The 22744-nt window shown below is 38.5% G+C and overlaps 1 protein-coding gene across 1 annotated transcript in view; it reads left to right on the top strand.

Moving 5' to 3' along the window:
• Window positions 1-22744, top strand: part of LOC145672437 (uncharacterized) — a 273840-nt gene that overhangs the window by 101486 nt on the left and 149610 nt on the right. The window contains exons 8-10 of the mRNA XM_081741594.1: window positions 6408-6472; window positions 11058-11301; window positions 13905-14160. Coding sequence (XP_081597720.1) covers window positions 6408-6472; window positions 11058-11301; window positions 13905-14160 — 565 coding nt within the window. The remainder of the gene's footprint in view (window positions 1-6407; window positions 6473-11057; window positions 11302-13904; window positions 14161-22744) is intronic.

Raw genomic sequence — 22744 nt, 5'->3', positions numbered from 1 at the left:
TAATAATTGATTATCTAGTTTGTATAAAACTATTATCCGTAGCCTATATCTAGTCTGTATAAGAACATTGCAATAAAGTGAACATCATAAATTGTCTGAATGAGCAATTGGCAGTATAGTAATTTAGAATAGTTATAAATATTGTGTTTTTATTTCCATGAACGATATAGGGCTACATAACTTCTGGACAGGGCCAGATTTAAGGGGGTGCAAAGGTGCACGCTACCCCCTTTGTTGTAAATATACCTGTCTAAAATGAGAAGCTAGCAGTGAAAATGCCGCGACATTGGTGTGTCGTGAATGGGCTACTGATGTACCGCGAGGATATCAAAACAAAATTATTAATTCTATAGCAATCAAATTGCAAAACATAGGGGAAAATGTATATTTGTATTGCACATTACTATGAACCTCTACTATGAATCTACAATTTTAAGTTTCATGACGTGTTACTTTTCTGTACATTTCTAATGTTGAAAAAAGTATTTGTTATTGTTATGACCATTATTGCTTCTTTATCGTTACACACTATTTCGTAACTTGAAAATTTAAAATATCATTCAATCCTTTCGATAAATTATTTACATTTGTGTTTTAAAAGTAAAATAGATTTATTTGTTCGTTCGTTATTTAATGATCTTCATTCTTAGTAAAAGGTTGGATACAGTTTTCGAAAGAGTAAGCGTATTTTTAATAACCTGAGTCCAACATTTCATTGCAGTTGTTTTCTCCTTTTAAATTAGAATGAAAAATAAGCATAGAGATTTACCACGAGGAAAACCCAGTGATCGAGCTTTCTTCTCTGTGCGAAGGAGATCAGTAATCAAAGAAAAAAATACCAGTGTGTTTTATATTTACAAATAATAATATCTATAAGTGTGCCGCGAGAATCCATGTTACACCCATAGTGTGCTGCAAGTTGAAAAAGGTTGGGAAACGCTGGTTTAGAGGAAAGAATAATTGGTACACTCCCTCCTCCCTGCTCTCTCTCTGCCTAGTGTATTTTATTTTATTGTCTCCGAAACACCATTCCAGACAAATGCTTTTCGGTAGAAAAGTTAGAAACAAACCATCCCGCTCTTGGACAAAGTGGGCAACATGGGGTAGTCAGGTCAATGAACCTGCTTTGGAAATTTTCGTGCAATTTAGGTTACTGAGAGGGTGTAGTTTCTTCAACTAAGCCGCCTTCTACTATGGCTCGTGCCATAAATAAGTCATCGTCTGATCATATGGGAAACACCGCTAGTTGTCCTTGCCTGACATCTGTTTCATATTCATATAGCAAATATTTTTTTTAATAGACGGTGTTGTATCTATCCAGAGAAATATCATCCGCCCCTGTTCCCATTTGAAATGTAGCGGTTGACCCCCTTGAGCCTTATGATGGGAGCCCTGGGGGACTTGCTCCTTACAAAGTTCTCTTGGCCCTCGACATGAGTACATTCCTGTGCAATTGGATTTGCAACATCTCTTTTCGCTTCGCAGCAATTTGAGATCACATTGTTCGATGCCATGTTAAGACAGCACATATTTGTGGCGTCCATTTTGAAAAACATGCTTCATATAGCAAATGTTTCCTATATATGTTGTTGCACATTCCATGATCAATCGAGAGAGGTAACACTTGGTCCCTGTTTCCTTTTGAAAATTTGAAGTTGGCTCCTGGGGCCCTATGTTGGGGATTCTGGGGGCACTTGCTTCTCACAGACTTTTATCACCCCCTGACATTGGTACATTCCTGGACAACTGGATCCGTCACATTTTTGTTCGTTTCGCAAATCTTTCAGGTCACAAAGTTTAATGGGACACCCTGCATATTCCCACATACGACCCAACCATGACATAATGTTCACTACTTCTATTATCGATTGTTGGCTCAACCCAACCATTTCATGTTCCCCGACTTGACATTGCCTCAATCACTCTAACATTGATGCATTCCGAGTGATGCCTGTTGCCGGAATTTTCTTTTTCTGAAGCGAGTGGCCTAACTATATTAGACTTGTCTGGATGTCCATGGCCAGTCTTGCCAACTTTGGAACTCGTTTTTCTTTTCGACTCTAGGTACGTCGGTTTCCTGCATATTCGTTGCTTCTTGTTTTGTTCATTCTAATATGTACAGCCCCTGATCAAATGTGGCGCATTATGGCCAACTCCGTTTTTTCCGTATTTTTCGTACTTCTGTTTTTTTCTATTTTCTTTTGTTAGATTGTACCACTGATTAGACACGCCATATCTTATGTTCTACATGACAGGTTGACACTGAATATTGCACTCACTTCATATAGTGCTCTTTGCAAAACATGTACTTTTCATTGCAGTTGGCAACACTGTTAACCCCACTGGTGGCCTTCATTTGTTCCCTATTGTGGCAAGTCTCTTTCTATACATCACTTGTCAGCATTGTATTTTGCCGTGCCCCCCTTTTTTTTGTGGAATTTGCACTTTCCCCCCTTGTCCAGCCTTGCTGTTTCCCGAACTTCCACCCCTTATATTTCCTGAGCCTATTGCTATGGGCAGCTAATTTTTTGGGAATGCTCATCTCTGTTACAGCTCTTTCAATTGGCATAGGCCACACCTTTCACTGCAGCTATCATTTTCGGAAGGTTCCCTTGTGAGATCCGAACGAGACAATTGTGTTCGCATTGGATATGTTATAACTAGACGAATCCCGAAGTTATACGTGACACCGGGCGGGATATCGTGAGTTACAACATACTCAACGAACTTAAAAAGTTCGTTACTGAATTCTCTATGTCTGTGTGTCTATCTGTCCGTCTGTCTGTTATTTGCATTTTTTTTCAATTTTGTACACTGCATTAGATAGAGCATCAAAAACTATTAGACAAAATGATTAAATTTTTCGCGTCAATCTAACCGTTCGCAAGATAGGGGCCAAAAAATGACCGATTTACAGAAATTTAAGCAGCCATATCTCGGGAACCGTAAGTCATAGAGAGATCATATTGGCGTTGATCAATATCTAAAAGGATGGTAAACATTTTGGTACCAAATAGTAACCGGTAGTCACTGTCCAACTGGCCAGTGGTTTGGCCAATGGCCAGTGGCCACCAATTAATATCAGGACAAAAATGTTTAGCATTCTATTAGGGATTGATTACTACCAATATCATATCTCTATGGCTTACCGTTCCCGGGATATTGGCCAAAAACATGGCCAATTTCTAGATATTTAAAACGCCATAGCTAGGAAATTACCTGCTAGAATAGTTTGAACCGAGTCATTTGTTCGGAAACGATTGGGTAAATGGAAAACTCGGTGAACATGTATCCCATCATTTTCAAGGCCACACTTTTTTGGGGTAAAAAGTTTGCCTCAGGGTTCCCCGCAGGGCCCCAGACGGGATCCAACTAAAAAGTTTCAAATGGCAAGGGGGGTTAAGTAGCACATCGTTTGAAATCTGTTGTAAAATGAAGGAAAATGGAGCAAGTCTCAACTCTCTACGACAACCCTGTGCAAAATGGCGGCGGGTCAAAATGAAAACAAAAACTTAATTAAAAAGTCCACGGCCACCCGTATAAATCGAAAATGGTGAGACAAATGTAAAAACAAGAAAGGACGTGTGGCATTACGAGATCGAGCTGAAGAGAATTTCACAGTAAATATCAAGCTCAAGCTCGAATTAGTGAGAAACTTGACTAGTGTGATCCTCATTGAGATTAGCGAACGCGAGCTCCATTGAGGATAGAGAGCATGAGCCCGAGTGAGTCACGGTTGCAAAATTACCAATTTTACTTCTTTCTTTCTTTCTTTCTTTCTTTCTTTCTTTTCTTTTCTTTTCTTTTTTTTTCCTACTCCAATGCGTAAGGTTTATGAACAGCAGAAGTGCTTGCTAGAAAGACCTTAATTAGCATTGCTTGAATTATCCATAGACTAGGAACTGCTTAGATATCTAATGCAACTTACGTTCGCATTTTAACAATTCAGGTTGTAATTAAAACCTTGAATACTGAGCAGATGAGCACGCAGAAGGTTTTGTTGGGGTGTATTTCTAATACGCAATTAATTCTTCGTAAACAAATACAAATCTATAGTATCTGAAGCGGCTTGAGTTGGATTGAATGAAAACGTGAACATGTATTCGAACTGCGCAATGTATTGTTAATTATCATGAACTGGAACAATTAGAAAAAAATGGAAGCGCGACTGATGAGCACCAAACATCAAAATTTCACAAGGCATGGTCAAAGCTCACACCTCAAAGACCAGAAAAAAAAGATTGCCCCATCAACTAACCGTTGTCTTGTCCAAGTCAGTTGCTTCTTTTCATTGTGAAATTTCCTGCATGTTAATCAGAATGTTGAAAATTTCCTACATTTTAAATTTATTTAGTATGTACTGATCAGTCAGAACATTATGACTACCAACCTACTATCGATATAATTTCCGTCCAGGCGATATCTGTGTCAGCTGCCGACGAATGCCTGCTAGTCAGTCACACGTATGGTGCATGTAGTATCAGTGAGAGTGCTGGCCGTGTGTAGAATGGGGAAGGCGCGCGATCTGAGTTTGACCGAGGGCAGGTTGTAATCACAGATGGCCCGCAGACTCGGCAGGAGAATTTCGGAAACTGCAGGACTTATCGGATGTTCGAGGAGTGCTGTGGTGAGTGTCTTCAACAAGTCGCGAAACCAAGGGAAAACGACGTCCAAACGTCGAGGGGTTGGGCGCCCCCACCTCATTACAGATGTCGGACGTCTTAGGCTGGGCAGACTGGTAAAACAAGACAGGCAGCGAACTGTGGCAGAACTAACATCATACTTTATTACTGGGCAAAGTACAAGTGCGTTTGAACACACAGTGCACCGAACACCCCTAACGATGGTCCTCCGAAGCCCATGTCCCATCTATGTGCGAATGTTAACACCACGACATCGGCAACTGCGACTGAAATGAACACATAACCATCGTCATTAAACCTTGGCACAGTGGCAGAGCGTTGCATTGTCTGATGAATCCCGATACCTTCTTCATCATGACGATGGGAGGGTGCGAATTCGTCGTGTTTCAAGAGAACAGTTCTTTGACACCTGTACTGCGGGACGGAGACAAGCTGGCGGTGGCTTAATTATGCTCCGGAAAACATTCACGTGAGCATCTATGTTTCTAGTGAAGCTCGAGCAAGGCACCATGACGGCCAAGGCGTATCACACACTGTTTGCAGACGACGACCATGTTTCCCAACGGTAGTGGCATTTTTCGAAAAGATAATGCACCATATCACAAGGCCAGGATTGTGATAGAGTGGTTCGAGGAACACAGGGACAAGTTCCAAGTGATGAGCTGGCCGCCCAACTCGCCTGATCTGAACCTAATCGAACACAAATGGGATGTGATTGAACATGACTTCAGAGCGCATCGCCCCTCTTCCCGGAATTTACGGGAATTAAATGACCTGTGTGCAAGGGCGCCGATCCTGGGGGGCCGAGGGGGCCGGGCACCCCCAAAGCTCATGTGAGCCCCCGCATTGTATTTATGAATATACAATACTTGGCATAATTTGAATACAATTCGTCTTAAAATCCTCACATATATGCCTTCTGCATCTGAATGCCCCTTACATTTACAAAAAAATCGGCGCCCTTGCCTATGTGTACCAATCAACTCTCTCCAGTGACCTTTCAAGAATCATTGCGTTCATGCCAAGACGCGTCGCCATTGTTATCCGTGCCAAAGTTGGACACACTGACAATAAGGTAGGTAGTCATAATATTCTGGCTGATGTGTGCGTATATTTTAACTCGTATATTTTGTCTCGACTCGAATTTCGAGACGTCTCGACTCGAATTCGAGTCGAGTCGAGACAGAGACTGTCGAGTCGAGACACGAGTCGAGACAGAAACATATTTTCGAGTCGAGACACGAGTCGAGACAACATTTTCTCGAGACGAGTCGAGACAGGCTTAAATCTCGACTCGACTCGACTCGAATGCATCCCTAGTGATGTCTTGATCCAACTACGATAGATCCCATAGTAGTGGAGCTGTGAACTTTTAAAGTTCACTTGTTTCACGTTTTCGGCACCCTATTACTCCGAAACTATCCACTTTTGAGCACACGTCAATATGAACTTTTCCTCTTATTAAGATGTCAGGAATCGGTTCCCTGACACAGTTTTGTAACACCCTGTATATGTTTCGAAATGGAATGAAATTTCTAGTTTAATGTTCCACGTTTATGTACCGAAGCTAAGGACGAATATTATAATAAAAGAAATGTTGGAATGAAGAAAGTGGGAGGAAACGGAAGAACCTAGAGGAAACGCACCACACAGCTATCACTGAGCGCTCCCTCGGTCACCTCTATGTGTTATGCTTGCATAGGATAGTCAATTTATTTTATAAATACGCATATAATAAAATTGAATTAATATTTCTACCTTTAGAAGCGTCTTGATCACGCCTACGAAATGGTGGCGTTTGCTCAAGGAAACCAGCATGTGAAGGATCGGTAAGAACACCTATTTGGTTTCTATACTAAATGCGTTTTTTATTTTATTTTATTTTATTTTATTTTTGCTTGGTAGTTTTCAATGTGATATAATTTGACGGTGGAGTCCTTATCACCTATGGGCAAATTAGTAAATCATTATTTTGTGATAGTTTAAAGAAATGGATTCATATTGTCATAAATAGCATTGTAATTGTATTTCTCAGTTAATAACTATATTTTTACAGTTGCAATCACCGCATACAGAGTTAACGAACTTGTAACAGGGAGTGACGAGCTTGTACCACTTTTTCGGAAGTGGTTCCTGGTACCACAATGAAACAAAAATTATAGACCAAATTGAAAATATAAATTCCTCCTCTTAGTAGTATTACTTACCAACCGAAAAATGGTGGGGAAAACGCATAAACAGCAGCAATTCTAGGATTAAATAATCGAATCAAAGTCAGGTAAAATTAAATATTCATTACTTTCGCTCGTAGAGTAAATTAATACAAACTTGCATATTGTGGCGCTACAGTAACTTTGTGAGAAATTGAAATCAAAGCCAATTTATCTATTGTTGATATTGGTTGCGAAGACCCACTGCTTCCTTTCTAACAAGATTGCCTTTAACTTATTGGACACCCAGTATGAACAGAGCGGTTCCATAGTAGCCTATACCGTCAAACAGGAGAACGTATAAAGGTAACCAAGAAAGTTTTGTCGCTTTTTCACCCACCACCTTCGAACATCGATATGTCACCTAAGACGTACCTGGAAGATCAAAAATAGTACCCATCAGCATCGATGGTCTTCTGCCAACGTTCCGGAAGGCCATGGATTCCATCGCGGTAGAACTTGGTGGGCCTGAAGCGAAGAAGATATCAAGTGCATTTTGCATATCTATTAGAGATTTGAACTGTCTCTAAGGTGATTGTCTAAGGAATATAATAGGTGATAATCAGACGCTGCAATGTCCGGGGAATATGGCGGATGCAATAGTGTTTCCAATCTAAGGCGTAGAATGGTGTCAACCTAGCCACGTGGTGCTTAGTGTTGTCCTGTAACAGGAGGACCCCTTTGCAATTCAGAAGTGCTGGCTAAAGAATTTTTAGTTTTTCTCAAACACGGCTCAACTGCTGACAGTACACGGTTGCATTGATGCTCTGACCAACTGGTAGCAGTTCTTGATGCACGATGCCGCGAACAGTCCACCAAACACACAGGAAGACCTTCTTCTAGTGCAGTGATGGTTTCATCTGTTTTAAAATCAGTTCATAGGATGCTAACCAATGATGGTGGCCCCGTGCGGCTTCGTGCAGGACCCATTTCTCATCACATGTCAACATCCTGTCCAGAAATGGCTCCTTCCTCAGACGAGACAGCAGAAACATAGGTGTTTGTTCGCGTTGTTTTCTGGGCCGGAATCAAATCATGTGGGACCCATCGATCCAACTTGTAGTGCTTACCAAGTTGATGGAGGTGCTGCGCGATGGTTTCTTCACTCACACTGAATTGTAGTCCCAGTTCCTCACATGGCTGTCCACTGTTTGTCTGAATTGCTACCTGAAGATCTTCATTTTGAAAATGTGTTGGTCTTCTGGCAGGTGGTGCGTCTTCGAGTGTTTCGTCGCTGTTCTTAAGCTTGTTAAACTATCACTGCACTGTCCGCGTAGTCCCGACACCCTCACCAAAGACCTGGCATACTTCCGCCCCCCTGCAGCGGCGTTTGACCCCAATTTGAACTCGTAAAGCATACATGTCCTTATGACACTCTGTGAAGGTCCTATGTTCACTCTGTCCTTACGCAAGTTTACGGTGTAACTGAATTGCCACAAAAAGGTAGTATTTTGGATATACCCACACCAAAACTGACCGTCTTATCTCCATTCACATTCAACTCACGGTGTGAGGGCCAATTGAACACAGATCTCCAAAAAAGCGATAGAAATTTCTTGGTTACCTTTATAATAGCATGCATTATATTAAGCAGAAAAAAATTCGCACCGTTTCCACGTCAGAGGCCCTGGAAAAGTAGTGAAGAAGCGGTTATAATGACATATCTCACGCCGTACTAAAAGATTACACAGAAAGTCGTAAATGTAATGCCTTACAGAAGAAATCGGAGCTTTTGATACGCAATGGGAATCCTAATAGAAAAGTTAGGTAAATTCGAGCAAGAAACAGGTATTAGACACGAAAATGCAGAAAAAGAGCGATAGAAACCGTGGTGAGATCCACAAACAGTGATAATGTTCTAACCGAGACTCCCAACATATGCACGAACAGAGATTGCCGGGGCCAACGTAAAATTGTACCGAGGCGGAGAGTTCGGTCAGGTTACTGAGACACGAGATGTTACCACTTCTCATCAACAATTACATTCCACAGGAGTAAGATAAACACTAGCATGTGAAGAGAAACACGTACCCAGTGTTGCTAACTGCACACTTATAAACGTACCTCCCGTACGTGGTATGTTAGAACATACATGTAAATTGCGTTTTGAGCAATATCGCAACGAAAATCCAGCGTTAGAAGCAGAATGTTACGTGGGATGATTGGAAGATTCCCCAGGATGCCGATGTTGCTAGCATTATTCAGCATGTGCCTCGCACCTCAACAACTTCGTTAGTAGTAGCAGACTACATAGTTGTAGTAACTATGCGTTGCGGGGGACAATTGAATTGGGAAGATTGTAATGTGTATATGTGAGCAAATGGGTAGATAAAATTGGGAAAATAGTATGGGTATGGGAAAATTGGGAAAATAGTATGGGTATTGGAAAATTGGGACATGTTTTCTTATGTATGGATTGTCGAATGGTAATGGAAGAGGCCATATGATTATATTACAACTTGAATCACAAGACGCTGCCCCATTATGAACCTTTTATGTGGTGTATTTTCAACAGAGTTATACGGGAACATTGTAAGTGACAACTCTGAACCAAGGACACCTGCAACCAAGGAAGTTTTCTCCGAACCGAATGTTAGTCCCAGATATGTTCTCGGAGCCTGTAACTTGAGTCATATGTCATATGTTCATATTGTGTGTCCCACATGAAAACATAATGTATGCTTACCATGTACTGGCTGTTTGATTGTGTACCAGGCGAAGCATTTCAATTGTTGATTTCAGTAGTAGGTCCTCAATGATGAGCAATTTGTATTATCTGTGGTTTCTACGGGCGAAGCAACTTTCGATCATGATATAATCACCAATTTCCAAAATATCCATGTGTGGGAAGTAAAATTCAGATGCAGGTGTCCAAACACACCATCATAATAATTTCGTAATAATGTGTGAGCTGATGTGTTAAATGATACTTTACTGAGACCATACACGTTACCGCAACACTTGACGAATCCGAGTTACCTACAGTTTCTCTAGGAAACATTTTCAGACTTCCTGGATGAGAAAGCGCTGAACGTACGATGACCTATTGGCTATTTATTATGTGCTCTCGTGTACTTCCCTAGACCTGGTCTGGTCTTCATGGTTGCGAGATTTATATGGAACTTAATTACTATGTGGTGATTTATATGAAGCCGCTCGAGAGGTGCAGGTCGGTGAAAGAACAGTAGCACCTACACCAATGGGTGATGGTGTAACTAATCGGGTACAGACTAGAAAGTTCGAATGTGTAGGCTAGTTGCTAATGCGATGTCAATGAAGGACTTTTTGAAAATTTACTGTGATAGTTGTAGGTCAATATACTCACCTTCCCATTATTGAGTGTTCCATTGCAGTTTTAGTTGTGCTATCTTTGTGTGCATATCTCCAACCTTACTTATATCGCTGTGTTTCAGTGCACCCTTTTTTGGCTTACCACGTCTCATGTCCCACTCTGCTTTTGTTACTGAATTCTGTAACTGTACTTCTCGCATCTACTATATACCCGCTCTGGAACTACGTTTCTCTGTGTGCATTTGATAACACTTTCTATGTTCCTCTTTGCATGCTACGTTCTATTGCTCCTATGGTCTGTACTGGTTGATCAAGAGTGGTAACATTTCGCTTCTCAGTAACAGGATCGAACTCTTTTCGTGCCACCGTAAGACTTTTGCTTATCCCAGAAATCTCTCTTTGTGCATCTGCTGGAAGGTTCTGTTCTTACATTGTCCCTGTGGATGTCACTACGCTTTTTATCGCCCGTTTTCTTCATTTTTGTGTCTGATAACTGGATTTCGTTGGAGATTCCCCACTTGTCTGAGTTCCCGTTGCACGTCGACTGCTTTTTTTCTTTTTTTTTATCTCTATGTGGTTACATTTGTCCGGTGCGACCCTATGCATAATTTTTTGGCAGTCTTCCCGGATTTGTGAGATATTCGGCGTTATAACAACTTTGATACATTCCCAAGGCATGTGACACGGAATTGGTGCCGCTTTCTAGACATCTTCATTAGATATTTCTGGTTTACTTTAATGACTATTCTCACCTTCTTCAATTTGGTCATACACTGTCGCATTACTTTCTGCCTGAATGTCTATAGTGGCAAGAAACATTTGTTGTTGCATATAAGCAAGTGAATGCAAGATTTAGATCTAAAAAAAAATATTTCCTATTATTATGACTTAAGTTACGTGTGTCAACTTGCAGTCGTAAAGCTATACTCAGTGCATTGAATAAAACTGAATTACACGAGGTAGAAGCGAAAGACCTGAGAGAGGAATACAAAGCCATCAAATGGATAGAAGAATCTTTGAGCGAATTGGCAGCAAAAGAGTACAAAGTGCATGCGGAAATGGCAGTGGACCCAACAGCCCCGATTGATCGAGTGGGATGTGAAAGAGATCCTCTGAAGTTTACTTCTGCTTATCTCGATTTGTATGTACTAAGTGAGGTTAGTGTTACTCAAGGTACTTCTAACGTAGTTTTGGATTTATATATACGAGGGACGTCCATTAAGTTATCTACCTAGACAGGAAGGGAGGGGCGGAGCATGATGACACCTGACTCCCACGCCAAGGCCACTGTGGGGAACCCCGCTGCGCAATTTGAGGTCAGTCGGGGCAACGCAGTGACCATGAGTATTTGTGTTACACCACGTAGAATGTTTGTGTGACGCCGCGAACAATGGATTTCTAGAAGTTGGGGCACCGCTCGGATACAGCTGTTCTAAGACTTGTTGGACTTCTTTGAGGAGGACCACGACAAACTCCTGGCTCAACTCGTAACGGGACGAACCTGTCGGACAACGGCTACAACCCTTCCCAGTGGTTTGCAGGCCATGATAAAGACTACTTTTTTCCTGAAATTTCTTTGTTGCCCACTAAATGGCGATGGTGCGTACACCTCCATAGGAATTACATCAAAAAAACAGTGATGACCAGGTGAGCCTATCTGCATTCCTTCCTATCAAGGTAGATAACTTATTGGATGCCCCTCGTAAATGTTGAATTAATCAGTTAGTTTGGAGTTTCAAATCCTTTTCTAGCTTCTCTGCAGAGAAACAACCACCAAATCGCATAGGATTCAAACACCCGTTGATTGAGTACGTTAACTCAATCAGAGTCTCAAAAAAGCTTTGTATAAATATCGTGTAATAAGAACACCCAGTAAATACCCAAGTCAATTTGGTCAAGGGGTAGGGTGAAGTGCCAAAATTCCGTGGTATCGCAATACTGCGATACTCTTCTAGTTCTATAGTTGATCAGTGAGGATCCTTGTTTTGGTATAACAAACAATATTCACGAGATGACAGAATTATTCAATAATTGACCTTCAGTTGGCGTGTCTCATATGTAACGCAAGATAGACTTTTTCAATGTTTGCATTTCAGAGAAAAGAGAAGCAGAGCCTCCAATAACTTGGGAAAAAATAACACCTTTCTGAAGGTAAGTACAGCTACAATAAGGTAAGAAATATGTAAAACGTGGAAGGAGATCTAATAGTTTATGTGGAAAATATTTTATAAACTTTACATTGATCTATAAACAACAAAAGCTTTTTAAAAGTTTCAAATGCCTTATTTTTTATGTGTGGAATGTGGTGATCGTAATCATAACCATTAATTGGCTATTTATGGAAGGAAATATAACAATAGTCTGTTGCATTCTGACATAGTATAACAATATTGCTTGAGGCATTCCGAATTAATGTCTAATAATTTCTTATAGCAATTCTTTCTAAACAATTAACTAAAACAGGGTGTGAAGACGGTTCAGGATTTGCGAGGCTTATAGTTTTTTTTTTAAATCAAGAAACTAAGGTTAAATTTTGTCACAATAAGGATTCAAATTTCGGAATTATTCCTTGGTAAAACTTGAATTATTAAGAAATAGTTCACTTTACTATCAACAACAACAAAACATAATCGAGAAAAAAGAAGAACGAGGTTATTAAATTAAGATGAAAAGATCTTTTGTTCTTTTTGCGGTTGTGATTACAACTATGATGTGAAAAGTAACAATGAAGAAGAGTGGATTCAATGTTGCTTTCGTCTTGGATGGTATCATTTTGAATGTAATGACCTCGATGCTGATTATGCAGATGTTTACATATGCTCACGATGTTCTAATTGATTTTAATGACAAGTGTTTTCCTAAGTGTTCGTGTTGTGAATAAATTTATTGATAGTAGTGTACTGTGAAGCAGGGTTAAATGTCACGTATTTTCTTTGCTCTTGCACCAAGGATATTTTTTGTTAGGTCCGTGACTCATATTATGATTCGTGCTTCATATTTCTAGAGTAATCAAGGAATTACTAGCAATTACTGGAATTTGACAATAACTGTACGAAAATTGCGTTTCGTTTAAATAGTCAAGCGGTATTTAAGGCCTTATATGGCAAAACAGACTTGATTGACTGAAGATTTTCCGTACTATTTAGAACGAAGTATCTGTGTACGTACGAGGGGCGTCCAAAGTTATGTACCTAGACAGAAAGGAATGCAGATAGGATCACCTGGACATCACTGTTTTTCGATGTCGTCTCCATGAGGATCTATGCACCGTCGCCATTTTGTGGGCAGAGAAGAAATCTCAGAGAAAAATAGTCTTTGTCATAGCCTGCAAATCACTGGGAAACAGTCTGTTGGACCTCGTTTGTCCGACGAAAAACGTTGTCCCCGCAGGTGTTTCCACTTACGGATTCCTGTTTGCTTTCAGGATCCCAGCGGAGGATCCAGGTTTCGTCCCCTGTTATCAATTAAACCAGGAATTAGTCCATTGTTCGCGGCATTACCCAAATATTCACTACGCGGCGAAACACAAACATTCTGTTTACGGTCATTGCGTTGCTCCGAATTGACGACAAATTACGTTGCGGAGTTCCCCACAGCACGTTGGTGTGCGCGTCAAGCGTCATTAGCTCCGTCCTTTCCTTCCTGTCGAGGTACCTAACTTATTGGACACTCCTCGTATGATGTTACTATTTGTGTGTTATATTAATGTCAAAATATTTATTGAGAAAAGATACTAAAATATCCATTCTGCTCTTTTCAGGAAGTTAAACTACGAGTTGATAAAGTATTGCTAAAAACAACTTTTCCTTGGATATTTCAACCAAATTCACCTTTCTGTAACGCATATAATTCGTTGGTGACATTGATATGTGCAATCAGCATTATCCTATACCCTTATTTCATTTTTATTATAATGGAATTTCCTAGATGGGTGGACACCATAGAAGCTTTGTTTACATTGGCGATTCTCTCTCATATCGCGATCCAACTGGCTACTGCAATAAAAACAAAAGGAGGTAAATATGGATTTGTTTGGCATATTTAGGACTCTTATCACCAAGAATGTTATAAAATAGAGGATCTGCCCATACGTATCTTCATTATATGAACTCAATGAAGCCAAGAAACAACCGAACATCGTCTGAGCAGGCACGTCTGATTGGCTACTCTCATTTCCGCCATGTTTGTTGGCTCGCAACATTGCGATTTTAGTGGCGCGGAGTGGGCAGAGTAGGTGTGGCGAAGCTGTGACGTATGGCTTCACGATTTTGTTCTATGGCTAGATCATCTATTTTATAACATCTTTGCTCCCTACAAAGTAACAGGCCTTGTGCCTCTGCTTGGTCTTCCGCCGTCAAACACCCCCGTTTCCATCATAGAGTATAACATGTATATCATTTCCCTATTTTATTCTCCTGCCGGCACCATCAACACATTGTTCAGCGGTACTGAATGAAAATATTCGTTTGCCCTTTTGATATTCGAGTAATAAAGGAAGAGGGAAGGAAAGCCCTCCCGCACATTTCTTGGTCAACAGAACATATGGTATTTGTGTAACTTCTCCTTTTTCTATGGTAACAGCATAGATGTCTTCACATTCTATTCGCTTAAACCAGAGGTGTGGCCCACTCACCTGACCATAAAAGAAATCTCAAGAAACTAGTACCTCTGGCGACCCTGCCATGTTGCTCCTACCACTTATAAAGAAAGAAGTTAGTTCCCAACTGCGCCGCATGCAGAAAAAAAAAACAGACGAGTAATACTTAATTGATTGGAATTGGACCAACAAAAATCGATACACTTGATTGACGAAGCAGCGGGCAATCTCGCCATCACAGATAAAATACTTGGTATTTCTTTCTGTGCTTGCATCTTCCCCGGAATAAGCAAGAACTTTACCGCTTCTCTGTGCAGTGTTGCCAAAACGGTGGTACTAAAAGTAGTTAATCATCGTCATCATCATAGGTATTTTGCCATTATTGTCAGGTCACTTGCCGCAGCTGAGAAGCTCCACGGTCTTCTGCTAACCTCTTCGTCGTCATGTACAACTTTTCTGCTTTGATATCGTCCACTAATTATAGTCTCCTTCGCCCCTACACCTTTTCTCTGCCACCCTACCATCTTGCATGTCCTTCTTGATACATTTCCTTCTTAGCTAATATCCCAACCAGTTTCTCTTTCTCATCTTAATAATATCTAAAATCGTTCTTTTCTCCCCCACCATTTCTAATACCTTCTCATTCGTTTTCTGCTCGACCCAGCTAATTCGCTCCATTCTTCTCCACATCCATATTTCGATAGCTTCCAGTTGTTTTTCATAATTTTTGCGTAATGTCCATGATTCTGATCCATACAGTATAATACTTCACAGGAGGCATTTTATGAGCCTTTTTCTCAACTCTTTATTCAACGTCCCAGAAAACAGTATTTTCGTCTTCCTAAAGGCTTCTCTCGCCATTCCCGTTATTGCTTTTATTTCACTTTCACACTTCATAACTAATAATACTACCCAGGTATCGAAAACTAGACACCTGTTCTATTATCTCCCCTTCTACTTCCATATTCGACACGATCGCTTCGTTCCAATCACCATGGCTTTTGTCGTTTTCACATTTATTTTTATTCCACAATCTTCACAACCCTTCCTCAAGTTTTCTAACAATTTATTGATTTTCTTTTCAGATTCCGCAACGAGCGCCATATCATCTGTAAACCGTATACACCTAATCATTCTGCCTCCTACCGACAGATACCGTCTTCATTATGCACGATCTTTTTTTCACTATATCTTCTAGATAGATAAATATTGTTGGCGAGCGACAGCATCCGTGTCGAACTCCCCTTCCAATTGCACTCTCCTTTGTCATTTCCTCTTGTATTTTAACATTTACTTGTTGGTTCGTATATGAATTTCTTATGAGTCTTCGATCTTTCCATTCCAACCCAATCTTCTTCAGAACTTCAAACAACAATTTCCAATGTACACAGTCAAAAGCCTTTACTAGATCAATAAATGCCACATACAAAACTAGCTAAGCGAGAAATTAAATTACTCCATTTTTTTTGGATGAATAGCCGATAATACTTCCGATACTAATTCTTATTCAAGTATTTTTCATTAAGAACGGAACTTTTCCCGTAAAAAAAGTTGTGAATAAATTTCCGCTGTGCATCACTGGAAAAAATACACACGTAAATTTGCGTTCCTAAAAATGTATGCAGGTAGGAGACGAGTTATACTTGTTTCCACATAGTGAACCGCTTTAAAAATATGCGTTTTGTAAAAAAAATATAGAATGTATGTTTCGTGTAACGTACAGTCATTAATGTAATACGTAACTTTTTTTTTAGTTTGAATATTAGTTGTTGAAAGCTAGGCATAATTAGACTGAACATATTGGAAGAATCCTCTCATCATCAGAATCCCCTCGTAGAATTTTTAATGTTGAGACCAACACTAGCGATGATAGTAATATATATTCCTTGGTATGACTTTAATTTTTCATCTTTTAACTTTAATTTTTATCAATACTTTTATCTGGCCTTAATTTTTTACGAGGGCTGTCCAAAGTACAAGACGTTTTGACCTGTCGCGGCAGTGAGCGGGACTAGAGTCTCCACCTTGGTGTCAGAACTTGCCACACTCAGTAGGCATTCAGCTGTGATAGCGTGAAGACCGGGACGCTTTTACTGTGCTTTCTGTTACGTGTTACAATGTGCGATGCTATAGAAAATCCTGCCTCTTGTGAGGTGCGTTCTGTGATTAGGATTTTGTTGACAAGAAACCACAAGGCAATTGAAATCCATCTAAAAACATAGCCCGAAGATGTTTTTTCACGACAACGCACGCCAACACACGGCCAATTGTACCAGAGAGCTCTTGGATGGTTTTCGGTTTGAGGTGTTCTATCACCCACCATAACAGCCCTGATTTAGCGCCGAGCGACTATCACCTCTTCCCAGCGATACTGACGCCAAACTGCAAGTCGTTGAAAGCCAATGGTTGAAATTGCAAATGGCAGATTTCAACCGCGGTGGTATTGAAAAGGTTGTTCCACGGTATGATAAATACCTTAATTTGCATAGCGATTACGTGGAAAAAAGCTTAACAGTATATTTTTCAAGTGTATATAATATAATTAAGTTTGTTTATTCTGTTACTTTTTTTTAATTTCAAAACGTCTGTATTTTCTGGATAGCCCTCGTAATTTACTCAATTTTTTTTCATAGCCTATATTTTTAATTTTAATCCGTTAATTTTTTCATTAATTTCTTGTAACTATGCATATTCACTACGTTCTTCAAAGACGGTTTGCACACTTAAGATCAGTATACATGCAAGAAATTATGTATGTGGTACATACATGAACAAAAGTGCAGCCACACTCCCCTTTTTATATCCTGCAACGTTAGACAACCAACAATATTTTTTGAGGTTCGCTGGTTGAGAACTACATAAGGTGTTCAACAAGTGCAACAGTTCGTTCGAAACATGACGGTGTAGCAAACAACAACAAAAAAGAAAAATATCCATGCTTCTGCGATGAAAAAATCTAGTAGAATACGCCGTTTAGTATCTAGAGAGCGAATGATATCATGAGAAAGTCACAAAGAGATCTTATTCAACCTTAGACATTCCAAGGAAAAATCAATGTTGGTCAAACATTCATTTTACTTTACAGGTTAGAGTAATTTGTAAAATCTCTCAATCTATTATATTATTCGTTTTAACGTTACCTTCACTTTTGTTAGTAGTTATAGTTAGTTTCAATATCTCTAGTAAAACTTTAGGGAAAAAGACATCAGGTCGAGGTGTTTTAATGTCCATCTTTGTTTCGCGAGAATATTTTTTATCAGCAAAACCATCGTAGTTTTTATTTTTAAACGTATTATTATTATTATTATTATTATTATTATTATTATTATTATTATTATTATTCATTTAAACATTAAAGATAACAATAACATTTTCTGAAGTCATATTACTAGCTTCCAGGGTGTTCGGAGAATGAAAAAAATGTAAAAACGATAAAGAAAAAGAAAGACAATTTAAGAAAGTATAACAAAATATGCAGTGCGTCACTTCAATTGGCGAAAACGATTACGTTGAGTTTATTTTAGTTTAGCGTCCCTTTCAGCAGCGAGACTATAAGACGAGGACCTACTGATTAAAATGCAATCCGTGCCAGGAGTCGAACCCGGGTCTCCTACGCCAAAGCAAAAACGATTGAATCAGTAGAAAATATGTCATACACGGTGTATGTTTCAAATATGACAATTAGTTAGATTTTGTGTGCGCATAACATGCGTTTGTGTAATTTAATCCCAAATTTATAATACAAACATATTTTCATTAGAAGCATATAAGATATCAAAACAATACGATTTCGTTCTTGTAATACGCTATAATATATCATTCACTATTCTTTGCTCTAGTCTAAGAATCGAGAACTCTAATTTTGTAAAGAAAAATAAACAAAAATGAACTAAAACATAAACAAATATGAATATCGATGAATGTTTCGGATAATATTTCAATTGGATATATCTTCACGCTCTCTTTCTCTCGGTTAGCATATGTTTGATTCTTGCAACTCATATCTACATGGAGAACTTTGAGTAAAGAGAAGTCATCACACAACTTGCAAGAACAAATTAAGGTTAAAAGTGTTAAATTGACTTACAGTACATTTGAACCCACGACCCCATGATTTCTAACCTACTGCCTATAACACCTAGACTATTATTTCACTACTGGCGATATCTCCTAACTTGAGATTTGCGTCATGAAATGATGGTCGGAGAGAGAAAGAACGGAAAGGAAAGTTTGAATTTTTTTTTAAAAAAAGGAAACAAACATAGATGCTTTCGGTTTGCCGAACGAAGGCTTAATTAGCCAAGTCTCGGTGAGGACAACCCGTTTAAAGATATCTTGAATGTGACACAATATTTCTTTTCTGCCATAGAAACTTATGTCTTGGTAGGTATTCAATTAATTACGCTGAAATCTAAAAGGAGCGTCTTTTGTGTAAAATAATACATTGCTACCTGTGAAAAAGACTTTTGTTATTTTTGTTAAGAATATCTTGTCGCAAGTCTACATTCTTTAACCCTTCTTGGAATCGATACTATGAAAGGTCTGTTCACACTCTACGCATCCACTTCGTAATTTAGTTATGTTTAACATAGCTATTTAAGTAGGAAATATGAATAAAATAGATAATTAAATTAATTTTTCTGTTTCAATTCACGCAACAAGCTGTGAAAAGATAAAAAAGGAAATCAGAACAAATCTTCATAGCTTAGCACTTAACGTTAATACAACAAAAGTAGGGCTATTGTAACTAGTCCCAGATATTACATTTGTTACAAAAACTACTGTTGTGTATCGTTGGGTGAGTCTATCGTACTTACCATTGAGATAGCCATTAAGTGACTTGGGTTTGAATCTCGGCTACACCTGCTTTATGATTATTTTTTCTGATGATTATTAAAAAAAGAACCATAAATAAAAGGCAAAACTTCAATCATTTCCATTTGGAGTTGACCACGTGATTTTTCTGCTTCAATACTACGTTGAGCAAACGTTTGTCTAATTTTGGACATGTAATGGTGACTGCGTTGAAACCAAATCCAGAATATGAGCGTTTAATGTGTCATATCAGTAGATTGGTGTGAAGAAGAAACGCATTGACGGCCAGAGTTATAAGAACAACTCAAGTTATTAATATAAACAATGCCAAAGATTTTTTTTTACTTATCTTAAATTAATACGAAAGACGTTTTCAAAAGAATAAAAGTTACATAGAATTTTGTAAGCGAAGTCAAAGAAACCTAAGGCGAACACACTAAGGACAAATCTTTTACCGCATATTGATCGTGGTTCAGTGGTCAAGGCACTCGGCGAGTAATTGAAGGTCCTCGAATCGGATCCATAGAGAGCAAGTAATTGTTTTTTATTTAAATATTTGGTGACGATTCATTAACAATGAATCACGTTTAATTGTCTTCAAATATTTGAACAGTCGGATATTTCAATACTTGAACTATAAAATCTTCAGCAATAATAATAATAATAATAATAATAATAATAATAATAATAATAATAATAATAATAATAATAATAATAATAATATCTTGTAGAAGATTACAATCTAGGAGTTTATTATCGCTCAGGTCATACGATTACAAGCAGAAAGGTGACATTTGTCAAAAATATTGAGGTTTCGTTTAGTGTTTCCTACGAGATGCGAAATTTCTCATTTCATTACGAAAACAAAACAAACAAAATGGAGAGAAGAACGAACATTTTACATTCGAGAGGGGACAAGACTAACTCAAATTATGATCTCGCTTTCGAGATAAGACAAAAATATGGTAAACATTTCTCGCAATGGCGTGCTTAGGATCTCGTTTCGGGGGGCGTGTCTTGAGATCCAGTAAGAAGCATTTCTGTTGTAGTTATAATGCAGAAAAATAACATGATTTTTTTTCCGTGGGGGCTTGAGCTTCATAGCCATCTCCTAAATACAACACTGATTTCTCGTCTAATCTCGATTCTCGGAATAGTGTATGTTCATTCTTTAAGTAACAATTCCTCTGTAGACTGAATCTTATAAGCTATTTTGTTACTTTGTGTTTCTGAACTAATCGAATTATGGTCTATGTAGGTATTTTTGTAGCAAAGCTTGTATAATTATTTCTTCATATCCTAAAAGTTAGTTTGTTATATGCCTTACTGTTCATTTATGTTCAGTTATTTTTATTAGTTATATTCCTTAAAACGTACAGTAGAATACTTTCTACATGAAACTTTAGTGGAGGGGTTTTGTTTAATATTTGGGTAGTAGAGTTTTAAATCTCTGCATAAATAGTTACCGACGAAGCATTACAAAATGTTTTTAAAGTTCAAATGTTTAGAACATTTTGGACTTAACACCTTTTACGCAGCAAACACAGGTATGTTATTTTTTCATGATGAATTGTTCCTAAAGTGAGCTCCGGGGGTCAAGAGTAACCCAGGCCTCTGCATCATGAACTGAAAATCTTGGCATGAGTGCGTATACTTGTATGAATTTAGATGCAACTGATGTCGATCATTAGAAAGTGAATATGGGAGAACTATGAAATGAAAAAAGAGACGGAAGCCATTTTGTTATAAAATTACAATGCGAATGCATTTTATGTGATCCCAAACGATTATTGTGCAATATACACGGTTAAAGGAGTACTCTGATTAGCCGAATTAAGAAGACTTCAACGACTTATCACTCCACAAGCAGTGTTTTCTTGAACGCCTCCGTGGCAAATTCGGCAGAGAACGCGACTAGTAATCACAATGTTGGTGGTTTGCACCCATGCCGAACATTTTTTTCACTTTTTTTTCAAGTGCTTTTTTTAGACTCGCCTTAATGTATACAAATCACGCATATTGTCGTTTTAACATTTTGGGGGAATAATTTGTGATTCATTGGCGTTCCGTCGCGTCTGCTGGTGTTCCAATGCTGGTATAATTTTTCAAACGGAAGTGAGACCACCGCATAGAGTCACTAGTTGCTCATTGGTTGTTTATTATTATTATTATTATTATTATTATTATTATTATTATTATTATTATTATTATTATTATTATTATTTTATTATTACTGAAGATTTGAGACCTCAATATTACGTCCTATGCCAGCAAGATGGAGAATATTTTCGGGCTGTTTCAGTGGCACACTGCTATTAACATAAACTTGGAAATTTGTTCAGACAATAAGCTCGAAAAAAGTAAGCCTAGATTCGTCAATTGCCGCGCGTTTATACAGAGGAATTACATTTTCCTTCTGTTCTTTATATAGTTATAAGCTGCAAGCCGTACATATGCCGCCAGTAGGCAAGGTTGTTGAGCCGCTTCAGATTACTGTCCGAGTGCCTTGACCGCTGAACCACGATCAATATGCGGTAAAAGATTTGTCCTTAGTGTGTTCGCCTTAGGTTTCTTTGACCCCGCTTACAAAATTCTACGTAATTTTTATTCTTTTGAGAACGTCTTTCGTATTTATTTTAAAATAAGTAAAAAATCTTTGGCATTGTTTATATTAATAACTTGAGTTGTTCTTATAACTTTGGCCCTCAATTTCGTTTCTTCTTCACACCAACCTATTTATATGACAGACTAAATGCTCATATTCTGGATTTGTTTTCAACGCAGTCGCCATTACATGTCCGCCACTAGACAAACGTTTGCTCGACGTACTATTGAAGCAGAAAAATCACGTGGTCAACTCCAAATGGAAATGATTGAAGTTTTGCCTTTTATTTATGGTTTTTTTTAACAATCATCAGAAAAAAGAATCATAAAGCAGGTGTAGCCGAGATTCAAACCAAGACACCTAATGTAATATCTGGGATTAGTTAGAATACTTTTGTTGTATTAACGTTAAGTACTAAGCTATGAAGATTTGTTCTGATTTCCTTTTTTATCTTTTTACAGCTTGTTGTGTGAATTGAAACAGTAAAATAAATGTGAATATCTATTTTATTCATATTTCCTACTTGAATAGCTTTGTTAAATATAACTAAATTACAAAGTGGATGCGTAGAGTATGAACTGAT

This window comes from Thermobia domestica, chromosome 16, assembly GCF_964235325.1.
Source record: "Thermobia domestica chromosome 16, izTheDome1.hap1.1, whole genome shotgun sequence".
Taxonomy (NCBI): domain Eukaryota; kingdom Metazoa; phylum Arthropoda; class Insecta; order Zygentoma; family Lepismatidae; genus Thermobia; species Thermobia domestica.
This window is presented reverse-complemented; position numbering and strand designations above follow the sequence as displayed.